The sequence below is a fragment of the Falco rusticolus genome, chromosome 1 (genome assembly GCF_015220075.1).
Source record: "Falco rusticolus isolate bFalRus1 chromosome 1, bFalRus1.pri, whole genome shotgun sequence".
NCBI classification, from domain to species: domain Eukaryota; kingdom Metazoa; phylum Chordata; class Aves; order Falconiformes; family Falconidae; genus Falco; species Falco rusticolus.
Genome location: NC_051187.1, coordinates 20,674,914 through 20,689,122, shown reverse-complemented (window position 1 = coordinate 20,689,122; position 14,209 = coordinate 20,674,914). Strand labels below are relative to the sequence as shown.

Sequence of the window (14,209 nt, the reverse complement as noted above, 5' to 3'; positions counted from 1 at the left end):
GAAATTACTTTCAAACACTTGTAGTGGGCTTAAATATGGTACTGGCTTTTATACCATGGTACGCATGAGCAAGTGTCTTTTTACTGTGGATAGATTTTTATATTCTGGGTTTTTAGTTACGTAGACCTAACATGGTACACAGAATATTGATAGTATGTTTCTTCTTTTCCCTTAAAGACTCAAGAAAATTGTTTTGAAGTTTGCGGTAAACATGTATGTCCTTATGCTGCATGTGGCAGTGTGGAAGGTGGTGTTGGTTTCTAATGTACCACACCTAAAGGAAGGAGGATTTGGCCACCACACAATGTAAGAGCAAATCTTTACTGCGAGCTGTTTTGGTCACTTTCTTGAGATACTAGCAGAAGAGCCAGTTGTGGGAAAAATAGTCACAGCAACAGTTTCACAGAGTATCTGTGAATTGGAATAATAAAAATACCTTATTGCACCAACTTCCAAAAGTCAGTAGGCAGCCTCTGACGTTGTCATTCTGCTACGAGTGATGCTGCTTTTGGGACAGCCCTGGGATGCTGCAATACGATGTTTGCAGACTTAGTGTTGAGCTCTTCTATGAGTGTTGGCATAATCTATTACAGTCTAAAGCCTGGCCTTTAGAGTCTTCTTAAGACTGGTGTGCAGCCTGAAAGGGATGCTACTCACTACATTACTGTCTAAATTAGTGTGTACACATTAATGTACACATCACCCTATCCCAGAATGCTTCAGGCCAGTATCAAGAGGGTTTAGAACAAACTTCCCCTCTAGAATACTATTCCTGTAGCACACAGCGACAGTTTAATATGAAGGAAGCCCTTCCATGCTGGAAGGTAAAACCGCATGTAAAGCGGCATTCTGGTACTGTGAGTAAAATAAAAACAGTTTTAAACAAAGCTCAGTTGGGGTAGTACCTATCTATCCAACATATTCCACCTTGCTGCTGTAGTATGCATTCCATACTGTAACACTGGAGTATGTTGGGTATCCTTACAGAAGTTGTGGGTCATACACTTCCTGGATGCTGTGAATTCTTAGGATTTCTCAGCCAGCCACATACATTCTGTCCAGCAAGAGAAGCTATATAAATTGTGCTTTTTGGTGTTCCTGTGGACAATTTGCTGTGATCTGAGTAGTGTTAACTGGTAGGGGAGTATAACTGGAAAACCTCGAAGGGATGTGATGTTCGTTTAGAGTAACTTAGATTATTATCAGTTTTCAGCATTGATTTGTATCATGTAACACTTTTAATTTTTTTGCCATAAACGGATACCTCAGTCAGAATCTCTAACTAACTTCAGCTCCTTGAAACTGAATATTCATTTTACTACCTGGAAACAGGAAGCCTACAGCCATGGCTAAGCACAGGAAGCTAGTGTTTCTGATCTGCTTCGTATCATAGTAACCACTTCAGGTGGACTAGAAATTGCATTAGACTTGCAAGACTTGAGTCAGGCATAAATGTTACTTAAACAGAAATTTAATGAACAAGTTCTGCATAGTACCCAGCCACTACACCTTTTGATCTCACTTTAGAAAGAGAGCGTGTGATTTTATTATAGGAGGAAGACAGCTTGATTCATTCGCAATCTTCCAGTATCTTTCTCTAAGAACAAATGCAGCTGATTTGGGCTGTCGTTGGCGGGTAAATATTCCTTTCTTGTTTCCCAAAACACGCGTGGTCCCTGTAGAGAAGTTATAAAATAAAGCAAGTATATATAAAATGCTCTTATACCCCCTGCTGTGAGCTGTTACAGTGTATGTACTAAATCAGGTTAGGTGGAAGAGACCTATGCACTTTCTTCTACGCAGTCAGGTACAACAGGGAACTTTGCAGATTTAACTTGCGTCATCTTGGCAAGATTAATTGATGTAACTGAGCAATATAGCTGCAAATCATTGTATTTACAACTGGTAAGTCGATGACAGTTCAGGTGTGCCCATTAACTTGATCAGTATTATATGTACAGAAGATATTCCTTCTGCCATTAGTTCCACCTTGAAATTAGATGGTGAAAATGTTGATTACTATTTGACTGTACTGTCCTTTAGTGGTGTCTGTATCCTTTTTGCCTATTTTAGTTTTCATAGGAAACTAGAAAAGATAATCACAACATGCAGAGAAACTGGAACTGTGTATGTGCATGTGAACTTGTCTACAGTTTTTTCCATCCTGCCATTTGAAACTGATACTACTTTTCTGACTGCTTCTCTGCAGTGACTCAGCTTTCTAATTCCTATATTGGTGCTCTACAGATTATTCTTAATGGTGTTCCTCTGCCTGAAATTAACACTGACTGTTCACCACCCTAACTCTCTGCAGGTGGCACATGCGTAACTGGTTCCTTACTAGGTCTCCTGAGTTGTAGTTTTTTAATTCCTGTGTGACTGTCTGCACTGTAGATTAAGTAATGCCCCATACTTGGCGAATGCACTTACATTTATTAATAGTGGATGGAGTGTCATGATAGACAGTTGTCTACCAGTGTGGCATCTGGTCCTCTATTGCTAAACCTCTACCAAGTTAATAATACATTGTTTAAGGTGCTCTGTTACTAAGGGCAGTTGTAGATGAAATATGAAGCAAGTGAGACATCCTTAACAGCTGACTGAAGCTCTGAATTGAGGATGACCAAGAAATAGAAGTAATCTGGGTCTACTCACAAGCTTCCCTTGCATTCTGCCCTAGCATGTGGTCTTGTGCTCTGGGTGGTGTCTTTGCAGGTGGGACATCTAGGAGCTCAAGCTGGAGGGAGAGGATGCATTAAGTATGGGCAGGAACTTCCCTCTTGGCTCTGGTCGTGCTGGACTTTCTCACAGAAACCAGCTGTGCTCTACCTTGCTAAGCAGAGGGCCCTGTTGTTCTACCCTACAGCACGATATCCTTTGTGTATCATAAACCATGTCAAACTCGCAGGGAGGATGGGAAGTTGTTTAGAATATAAATATAGCTTACCTTGATTAGTCATGAAATCAGCAAAATTCCAGATGAGCTCCCCAATCACATACTCTTTCCTCTTTTTGTCAAAAACAGAATGGTACTCCCTTAGCATGGCTTTCTGATACTCCTCGCTGAACATAAGAGGTGGATCCTACAGCCAGGAAAAAGAGGTGGCCTTGAATGAAGGTGACAGTTAAGCTCAGCAAAGGCTCCATGTGTTAACTTTCTGTTTGCTGGGGACCTGCTTCCTGAACACGAGCTTTGCGACTGCTTGGTCTTTTCATTGCCACTGCATTAACAATGGCCGTTTAGTGTCAATTAGCAAGTACTGACATCGCAAGGGGAAACACACATGAAATACAAACATAATGCCATGTATACTGGGGGAGAAGTTGGTGGTTTTGCTTGGTGATGGTGCTTTGTCACGTTGGGTACAGGAGTGCTGTGCCCTTCTGTGCAGGATAGCATCATGAAATGAACGTCCAGTCTCCAGTGTCGTTATCTACCAATTCAGCATTTGCTACAAATGCCAAAGTACAGATTTCAGAGTGCTCAGTGCTTTTAGTCAAAGCGAAAAATCTGTTTAGAATCTAACCTTCATTAGTCAGTGGCAAAGCTCGTTGATTTCAGTGGAGCAGGATTCCAGTCCTGGAGTCTTCTGGACACAAGCTAATGCATCTCAAAACTAGTCAGGCTCAGCGGTACCCATCCCTTCTCATGAAACTTTGCTGACCCTGTAAGAAAAGCAGTGCTTTTTTCCATCTAGGGCATCTATAACACTTACGCTGTGAAGTCCAGGAACTGAGTCTGCTCCATATTCGCTCTGGATAATGGGTTTTTGGTAGGTTTTATACCAGTTTTCAAACTGTGTTGTGAGTTGCAGTGGAATAACTTCCAGGTGGCCTGGGTCATGATACCAGGAGAAGTAGCTATTTACGCAAATTACATCCACATAAGGAGCCTACAGAAAAACAGGTTGACAGTGTTTTGTCACAGAGCTCAACCTAGAAAACCTTCATTCACGGAGCTAAATCCTCCTTTTGGGTAATTTCATGGAATCCAATTTTATTACACATAGAATAAAGTCTTTTCCGCCCATCACTCAAACCCTCCCAACATGACCTCTTGGCCAGAAGAAAAGCAGGATAAATTTAATAATCTAATAGCGTATTAATTTGGCCTTTTTCTTACAGACTTAGGAAGTCACAGCAAAGAATTAAGACAAGATCAACCCATTTCATCCTCAAGTTTGTTAGAAGTTTTTGAGTTTCCAAGATGTCTCTGGCTTGCTGGTACATTTAAGTGTACTTTTTGAGTATTGGAATGTGATTATCAAGTTAGTGGTCAAATATTTTGACTAGCAACTAAATTTGTGCATCAATGGTGCAATACTAAGACTAAGCATTCTGCAAGTTATATGCCATTTCTACCACATGGACAGTATGATAAAAGGGCACAAAGCCCGCTAAAGATAAAGTGATGTTGTATGTAACTTGTTCAATGTTCTCTTAACATGTTTTGTAATAAAAGAAAAAAAGTTAATATCGCATCAGTGTATGAGATCTGTTCTTTGGTTTTGTTTTCCTGTGTCTCCTTAAGCTAGTTAGAATACGTTTGTGGGGACGGGATGTCAGAATCAGTGTGCGCGTGCCTGATGCACCAGCACCAGCCAAGAGCAGATCCCTGCTGGACTCCTTCAGAACTGAGCCCACCAGGGTTTTTTTTCCTAGGGTGGGGAGGAACAGACCTTTCTGTTTCAAAGGGCCGTTCCTGCTAATTGTAGGAGAGCTTGAAAGAACTACAACGTGTAACCTGTACTGGGGCCACAGGGTAGTAGTATGTATCTACAAACTTACCTGCTAGAAGTGTTTATTTGTACAGTAGTGACAAGTATAAAGCCATGCTGAAAAATTAAAAATTACATAGGAACTACAAATTTATGTGTTAAAGATCCCTGGTTCATGCTATGGCCAGCTTCAGCACAGACAGCCAAGAAAAGTGCCTTTTGGCTATTTATACAGCTCTAGGACTTAATTGCGAAGCTAGAAGTGCTTTTAGATTATTCAGTGTTAACAGACATCTGCCAAAGACGATCTAGAGCAGTTTAAAGCAGGAATTAAAGCAAAGCTTCCTTCAGACTTCCCCAAGGGCTGTTGCCATTTTAAAGAGGTTTAAGCCTTGGTTTAATTGCAGGTGAAAATCCTGAGTGTTGGTAAACACAATCAATCAATGTAATAGCTAAGCATGACAATGTTAACAGAGTCCAGGGGTCTGATCCTGCCTACTTCGTGCAAGACAAAGAACTGTTCTCTCTTGCAGATACTTCTTTTTCAGCTGGACTACAACTACAGGATAAGGTGTTTTGTACTAAAACCAAAAAATGCAAGTTTTCTTCTTCCTTTCCCTGTTAAATATATCCAGTAAACTTGGGGAGGTAGAGGGGAAAGGACTGTAAAACAAATGACAAGAAGAGGAAATTTAATGTGTGGATTTTTTTTTTTAGAAAAGGAAAAGGCTAGAAAATAAACTTACACCACGATCAAGAGCGTAATTGGCATCTGTCACAAAGGTTACTGGTCTGGAGGGATCAAGAGCTTTAGTGTGAGCTATCACTGTCCTGTTTGTAAACAGTAAAGCAAGAGTTCAACAGATGGAGAAGCACAGCCCCATTTCCCCAAACTCTGTCTACCCCCAAAAGACAGCTGGAGCTGTTCTTGATTTAGCAGACAGTATTTTTAATAAAATACTGCAGGACACTTGGCGATAATCTGCTATAAAGTGCCTGCAATTCGAGCCAGTTCTGTAGGAGAGTAAGTATCATGGCAAAGAGACTACCCGTCACAAAGCTGGTTGCTATCCCACCTGAAAAAAGACCAGAGTGGAAGTATGGAAGTCTGTTGGTGCCAGCAACTTGGAACTTGGAGAAGGGACAGGGAGTTTGAATACAAAAATGTAGGAAGGGTAATGGGAAGTTTCTGAACAATTCTTGGGATGTGTTCCTGCAAAAGCACAAGGCCCTAGCCCTACGCTACAGCAGGCAGAGCAGTCAAAGGTTGGCTGCTTTTGAGGAAACCTTGACTGAAGGAGGTGAGGCAGAATGGGAGGATCAAGCTCTGCTGCTACCTCGACATGGCAGGAGGGTGGTAGATCATTCTGAAGAATGAAACTTCATAGTTGCTTCTTAATGCAGCTACAGGGGTGTCTAGGAGCAGTCTCCTACCCCATTACAGAGATGGCTCTTGGCTATCCAGAGCTTGAATCTCTCAAAATAAAATCAAGGGGTCTATAGGGACTCGAAACTGCCTTTAAGTGGGGTGTCACAATCCCCTGCAGAACAAACAACTAGCACTAACTGAAGAACATTTTCTTCAGAATTAAAGGTCAATTATTGTACAGCTTTGGTATAATTATAAAAAAAATTAGCACTCTTCGCTTGGTAACAGGGAATATCCTGTTTCCATCAGGATAATTTCCATCAAGCTTTTGCCTGACTGTTAGGTCAAGAAGAAATACTCAGACCAAATGCACTTCTACTAATTTTGCAGAGCCTTACTGGTTCAAAAACAACAGTTTGAAACTGTTGTGCGGTTCCAAGCATCAGTTCAACACACGCAGCGGTTACACTTTTAGTTTGCATCTGTGGGTACTGTTTCAGGGTTCCCCAAAAATGCTTGCCCTCTCTTTACTACTTCTCTGTGCCATCCCAAAAGAAGAAGATACATCATCTCGCCAAGATTCAAGCCTCAGCTCTCTGTACAAGCAAATGCACTTACTTAAAGTAGTAAGCTGCTGGGGGCAGCTCTGATGCCGGCTCGTTGGCTACCGACCACATCACAACTGACGGCCTGTTCTTATCTCTGCGGATCAGCTCCTCCATCACAACAAGATGATGCTGCAAGGACTTGTTCCCAAAGCTCTCCCTTAAAGATGGAAAGAAGCAAGACCTGGTGAGGTGAAGGTATAAAATCCATCCCCCTTTGCCTTTCCCAGTGAAACTCAAGGGAGTTTATACAGTTATACACAGGGGTGTGGAAGTACAGCTGAGCCTTGATACTGAATATGGCTTCTGCCCTATTTCCCCAAAGCCTGCTGCACAGTTCAGGGCCGTGGTTTGGGCTCATTAACGGAGCCAGACCAAATGACGCTGATGTCCATGTGGCAAAGCGCCCCCGGGTTGCCCAACCTCTGCTGGCACACGTGGCGCAATGGGCTGATTTCTAAACAGAGCAAAGTGCTTCCATTATCAGGGCAGCAGGCGCTGCGGGCCGGGAGGGGGGTGCTTTCCAAGCAGCTCAGGGAGGAACAAGGAAATGAGGGGAAGAAGGGGTCTTACGACATTTTAATGCCCACGCCGGGGCACTCGTCAATCACCACGATGCCGTAGGCATCGCACAGGTCCATGATCTCCTCGGCGTAGGGGTAGTGGCTGGTGCGGAAGGAGTTTGCCCCCAGCCAGCGCAGCAGGTTGAAGTCCTTCACAACCAGGGGCCAGTCCAGGCCTTTGCCACGGATCTGAGGGGGGCAGAGAGAAATGGCACCCAGTCACACTGCGGGCCCCTCACGCCTCGGCCGGCACCGCTGCTGCCTGAGCGTGCCAGCCCAGGGCACCCCTTCTGGCTGACAGCAGCACCCCTCCGGGCGGTGCTGTGCCTTTCCGAGGGGCGCTGGCAGGCCAGGAGCCTGGTGCTACGGGGCAGCGGGGGAATGGCGGCGGGGGGGGACGGCGGAGAGCAGCACTGCCGCCTGGGGGCTGCCCGGGCCGCCCGCTCCCGCCCTCTCGCGGGCTGAGGCGGGAAGCGGCGCGCGGCGGGCGCTGAGGCGGGAAGCGGCGCGCGGCGGGCAGGGCGGGAGGCTCTGGCGGGCTGCGGGGGTCAGACCCGCCGGCCGGGGGCTTCGCTCCCAGCCTTTCCCAGGGTGGGGAATGCCAGAGCCGCTCCTTCTGACTGGAAACCAAGGCTGGGAGAGCGTTTAGTGTCACCAGCGCACCGCGGGCTCGCCCGTGTGCCCCGAGAGGGATGTTATGGCTGTGGCAGGAGTGGGCATGGCATCCCCTTAATGCTAGTACAACTTCACCCCAGCCCTCCCGCCCAGCAGATGGGTGTGAGGTAAACGGCTCCTTTGAGCAGAGCAGGGAGGCGAGAGTGGGTGAAGCAAGGTGCCACGGGGCACCCACACCACAAGTGCTGCACACTTACGTCTGCATCCTCATGCTTGTTGACACCATGGAAGTAGAAGGGCCTGCCGTTGATGAGGAACTGCGTGCTGGTGACATGGACAGTGCGGATGCCGACCGGGAGCGTGTAAACATCCTCCAGCAAAGCCCCGTTTGCCTGTGCCTGCATTTTCACCTGGATTTCCAAGAGGGACATGCAAGTGACATGCTGGGCTTCACAAGGGCACCCCATCCTCCCCCCCGGTCTGCAAGGGCTATCTTGACTTCCCATCCATTTTCCCACCCTGCCCTGGCACATGGCCTGCTCCTCACTGCTGCTTCAGCTGCCTCTTGTGGCCCTCAGGGAAGGAGCAGAGTCTGACTAAACAGAAATCCAAGCTGGGGAAGTTGAAGGATGAAGAATGAACCCTGGATGACCCTTCTGGGGCTTGTTCACCCCAAGAGCTTCACCTTCTTTCCTCCTTACTCATCTGGACCATTTCACCCCTGCAGGCAAGGCAGTGGTACACCTCTTCTGCACTGCACCTTGATACCAGGCAATGACTGAAATGTCATCTTCTCACAGGAGGCACGTACCTGAGCCTCTGGAAACTCACAGCAGCTCATGTGCCCTAATTTCTACATCTAAATGTCACTACTCACCCTCAACTCACACAGAGTCTTCCAGGCTCATGCTACTGAAGCTGAACTCTCGTCTTGCAGAGTGACAAGAAAGCTCATTGCATGGCAAAGCACAGTGGCTTGTTCCTCAGCTTTCACAGTATCTCCTCCCCTGTACTGCCTGAAGCAGCCCTTTTGCAAAGGATGGATGGGGCACTAAATGCAAAGGGCAAGCATCTCAGCACACACGTGTGCTCCTCCTTCTCACTGACAGACCTTTCAGTTTAGCACCCAGAAAGCTGGCAAAGTTTGATTTGATTACCACGTAATTAGCAATGCCACTCTGGTCACGTGAGTAGGATCCATGGGAGAAGATGAGTATGGAAGATGGGACATATGGCAGTTCCTTAACGGTATTAGATAGAGGGAATGCACACAGGAAGGAAGAACTGTCCCTGTTACCTCTAAGAAGTAGCGGTATCCAGGATTCTCATGCATCAGGTAAGGCCACCAGAGATTTGGGTTCAGGACTTTTAGCTCTCCAGCTGGCCCATCGCCTGTAGCAACCACTTTCCCCTCTTGGTCATGTAAATTCAGGGACAAGGAATAGAGGGTGCTGCCAACAACTGACACCTGATATTGCACCATTGCTGGTTGAAAGGCAACAAAAAAACAATCAGATACTGCCATGAAAGGAAAACTACATGCACCAAATGTTGAAGGGTTTTCACATACAGCAGCATTAAAAAATGAGGGAGATATAGAGTGGCATAAATTGAATGTAAGAAGCCTTACATTCTCTCTGTCTCTAAGTCCACAAGTTTCCAGCAAGATTTGTAGATCACGCAACTCTGTTACTTAGAGATAATCCTGCTATAAGCGGCAGGAAAACTGCTGCTACTGAGAAATTCTACCTCAAGAAACACCTGATCATCCTTTCACTTGTCTCTTGCAAGTCTCTTGCAAGTAATTATTTTCTTCTTACTGCTTGTGAACTCTTTAGCATATTCGCGCAGCTGCTGAGCTATGCAATAGACCAGCTCAGGTTCAAAAGAAAGCCACTATGAAACAAATTCAATCAGATTTTTGCAGGAAATTTTCTCAGCTGCCCTTGTCATCTCCATTTGGAGCCTGAGGTAGCTGCTGTAGTTGTTCTGGACCTACCAACACTCTCTGATGAAGTAGTTGTCACAGTAATATCATCTATGTAGACGGAAGGGGTGGTATAAAGCACAACCGGGCGATGGATTCCAGCATAGTTAAAGAAATCAAACCTGATGTTCTGTACAAAATAGTTCTTGGGATACCTGAGTGAGCAAGACAGAAGAAATGGCTGCATTATGTTTCATTACACGAGAACTGAAGGCAGCATATGGATGTTAGCAGTTAAAAATAGTCATATAATAATAGACGGTAGCTGGTAAAATAGACTATACAACAGAACGAATCTATCTTTCGGTAGTGCTACTACTGCTACACTGAATGGGACTACCAGTCAGCAAACATCTAATGCACTGGATGGGTTTGATCCTTCAGGATAGCTGGTACTTGCAGTCACCAGCTAAATTCAAACTTATCAAATCTGCCATTGATTCAACATGGAAAATCACTTAATCTCAGTTCCCTGCATATAAAACAGATGCAGGTTCCTCCTAACACCAAAGCTTAAACTCCTCCCTGCTTGACTGATGAATTTCAGCATAAATACAATCCCACGCTTTTGTCAGTTGCTTGGAGGTTCTTATGAACCAGCAGTTGAATAAATTCCCATTCCCTCATCCCTGGGATAAGCTCAGCAGTACAGTGCTTTAGCAACTCACCTTGTTTTGTCATTCATGTACTGAATTGACCCTGGAGGCAGAGTATGGGGTGTCAGCGTGTTGTTGAGTGCGACAGTGATGCGGCAGGGGACCCCTGGGCTGCCCTGGATGATGCTACTTATATCTGCTTCAAAAGGAAGGTGGCCGCCTTCATGCTCCACAACTTGCACCCCGTTGACCCACTGCAAAAGAAGACACCCGTGAGCCCAAGAAGCAGGGTTATTGCCATTTTGTGGCAAGCATAGCAGGGAGAAGGGAAGGAGCCCAGCAAAAGGCAGCTGAGATTCCCAGTAACACTGAACCTTGTTCTAGGCTCTTACTCCTCAAGGGATCAATCTAGCAGCCCTTCCTTTGCTGGGAGCTAGGTCTGGGTCACATACAAGCAAGCATCACTGAAAGATACGGTTTTGGGCAGATCCTGTAGCAAGCAAATGTGTTAGTTACTAGTCCTGATATCGGAGGATCAGACAAGAGAGACCTGGGAAATACGGCCAAGTTCTGGGCTGAAGGAAAACGGACAATAGCAAACTGATATAAAATCTAGGCAGGGATTATTTGCTGAACAAGCCATGAGACAGATTTCAGTGCAGCATGATTTTGGAAACGCAGGGACAATTTCCTGTGCAACGTACCACAATGGAGTAGTAATGGGCACTACCAAATCGGAGCACCACTCTAGTGTTGAGGTCATCCTGAAGCCAGCGGAGAGGAAGCAGGACCTCTTTCTCATACCAAACCCAGCCGATGTAGTTCTCCAGGCTGGGGTCTTGAGTGATATCGTTGAAACTGGCAGGCACCGGCATGTCAATCACAGGGCCAGTCTGGCAGGAATAGCACAGAAAAGGAGGGAACAGGTAATATAGAAACAAGAAATTTTACTGTCTTGGCTATCCAGCCTACACTGCTGGAGGTGTCCCCTTCCACTGACAGCCTTACAATCCCTTTGCCAAGTGGAAATACTTGGCAAAAACCTGTTTAGAAGCTGGTGTGGTCTGTCACAGGCCCTATATGAGTCCTAATTAGTACTGGGCCCAGAAACCTGCCTGTTCCTACAGGAAGAAGCTGCTCTTACCTTTTCCCCTCCCAATGTATAACGAAATGCTTTCATTAATGGCTCTGGTACTGCAAAATCAGAGAAGTGAGAGTAAAAAAAGGAATGTCCAGGTCATTGTTTCAGCCTGGGACTTCCCACAAAGTGTAGTTTTCCCTGCACAGCTGTAGCTGTTGGGTGAGCCATGCTGGTGGTGCGGTGTCAGCTCACTGGCGCAGGGTGCTGCTTGTCAGGCTAAGGGCTGGAGTAGAAGGGTGGCAAGAGGCACAGATACTTTGGGCCAGATGCCCCAGGGAAGGTCTGTGGAGACTCTGTGGGATGAGTCCAGCCTTTCTCACTCCCTGGAAGCAACATAGATTCTTTAGGATTACAGCAGAGTCAATTCACTTGCTTATTTTTAATATATGGGTTATATGCAGGCAATGTTACACCTTTAACACTGAAGTAAGCGGATGCTATTGCAAAACAGAGCTGTTCATTTTTAGCACCTGCTGCGCTCATGATGTTGCATAAACGAGTGCTGCAGCAGCTTCCCCTTTCCTAAGGAAGCCTTTCCACGGAGAGCGGAACAAGGAAGGTCTGGTCACCCAGGGGTGGGTATCATGTGTGCGGCTGACTCAGCACTGAACTGTACCAGCACTGCAGAGAAACTCAGTGCTCTAATCAGGCATCAGAAAATCCTAGCAGGAAAATCTTTGGATGGTGAAGTGGATTTTTTAGTATCTGATACAGGAAAACCTTGGACTGGGATGGCCATAATGTGTGTCTCCTTTAGGGAGAGTCTCTGGGGTCTAAAGCAGGTTGAGCATGCAGGTCTAAGCCTCCCCTTAGGGAGCATAGTTCAGGATTCCTCTCCTCTGGCTGTCTCTTTCAACAAAACTTCTAGCAGCATAGTGTCTTTCAGCTCTTCTCTCCTTCCACAGTTTGGAAACAAATTGGCCAAAGCGCTAAAATAGAAATTATGCAGGACACGTACATTTTATGCATAGAAGACATAACTTCTGTTTTGAGGTAATGGTGTTAATTTCATAACGGATTTCAGTCACACGAGTTTATCTGCGCTCAGCTACTCTGGAACAAATAATTCAAGCCTGCCCTCTCCCGGCACGTTCCTATTTATTCCGTGCCGCCGAGGATAGGTGCGCGTTGTGCAAGGCCAGCCCCGCTTTTGCAGCACAGGGATTTCTACGGCATCTCAAGGTGGCTCAAATGCTTCCGGGCTCCCGAGCAGAAGCGGGATAACGGGAGGCAGCCGCTCCTTAAAAAGCCCCCGCAGAGAAACCCCTGCACGGCGACGAGCCCCCGCTCCGCAAGCCGGCTGGGCGAAGGCGTTCCCGGGAGAGGAGGGACGCCCGGTCCAGGGGGGCCCTTCCCGGGAGAAGAGCCCCCCACCGCTCAGCCCCGGGGCAGGGGCAGCCCCCGCCCGCGCCCCGCCGTACCTGCCGGAGCGGCTGCCGGTACCAGCGCTGCATGAAGCCAGCGTCCCTGCTCGCCGAGAAGTCGGCGCGGAAGCTCCAGAGGCCGCCGAGCTCCTTCCGCTCGCGGGAGGGGGTCTCCCGGGGGTACAGCATGCCGCCCGCCGCGACCGGGGCCGGGGCCGCCGCCAGCAGCAGCAGCAGCAGCCGCCAGCCCGCCGCCCCGCCGCCTGACGCCCGCGCCGCCATCTTGGTCATGGGCAGTGCCCGGCCGCGGGGCGGTACGGGGGGGCGGGTAACGGGGGGCGGGCCCGCCCCGGAGCGGCCGCGGCACGGCCCGGGCGGGGCCCGATGCTGCCACAAGGGGCGGCTGGTGGCGCCAGGCAAAGCCATCGGTAGCCTGGCGTACACACGCTGGTAGGCGTTGGGCTGTGTCCAGGATCGCTGGGTTTCCAGAGGCGGTGTGCGTGTGCTTTTTGTTTGTTTATTTATTTACTTGCTTTCTTACCTTTATTTATTTTCAGAGTCACTTGTGGAAGCGGAAGGGCAAGAAGTTATTGGAGGTGGCAAAGATCAGCACTGATAACCAGGTGGCATCTTGGGGACAGGCAGGAGGGTGATCTCTGCATTAGAAAATCACCTCTGCGCTCGTCTGTGAAGCGTGGTAACATTTCCTACTCAGAGTATGTCCTTCAGAACTTCGTTAGGAATAAAGCAGGACAGAGAAAAGCATCACAAGGGCAAGGGAGGAAAGAGATGCTATCCCATTGATTTTAATATTATAGTACATTGATTAGTAGCCTATGTTTGTTTCGTGGATGAGAACAGTGCCTCCATGCACAGTAAGCAGCAGTCATGCTGATTCAATTATGCAACAGCTGAGTTTATTGCAGATCAATGAAAGGCACGGTGACACATTGGAGTATTGGAAAGGTGGTTAATAAAATGGGGAGTACCAGTGATGATGAACTATTTATTTAAGCAAGAGATTGAGATGTGATCTCAATCTGCTAAAGCCACCTTCTTTTTACAATCATCTGGGCCCTGTGTTACTCCGCAATGACCCCCAAGATGCTGAACGGTGGCAGCTGGGAACAAGCCAAAGTCTAGTCAGCTGAGCTGTAGGAAGGTACTGATTAGGAATGAGAAAACAGGGAGAAAGCTTATGTGAGGAAAGAAAAGAACTAAGAACTGGGGAGGAGGAGATAATCCCTTGGT

At 47.1% G+C, this 14,209-nt stretch overlaps 1 protein-coding gene across 1 annotated transcript; it reads right to left on the bottom strand.

Annotated features, from left to right (window-relative positions):
• Nucleotides 1-1,242: 1,242 nt before the first annotated feature.
• GUSB (glucuronidase beta) lies at nt 1,243-13,257 on the bottom strand. Its single transcript, XM_037374875.1, has 12 exons — nt 13,016-13,257; nt 11,158-11,346; nt 10,526-10,707; nt 9,870-10,012; nt 9,168-9,355; nt 8,128-8,280; nt 7,266-7,444; nt 6,706-6,852; nt 5,465-5,549; nt 3,717-3,893; nt 2,948-3,083; nt 1,243-1,676 (listed from the first exon to the last, which is right to left on the bottom strand). The coding sequence occupies exons 1-12, from the start codon at nt 13,247-13,249 to the stop codon at nt 1,519-1,521; spliced, it is 1,971 nt and encodes a 656-aa protein (XP_037230772.1). The 5' UTR covers nt 13,250-13,257; the 3' UTR covers nt 1,243-1,518.
• Nucleotides 13,258-14,209: the final 952 nt, after the last annotated feature.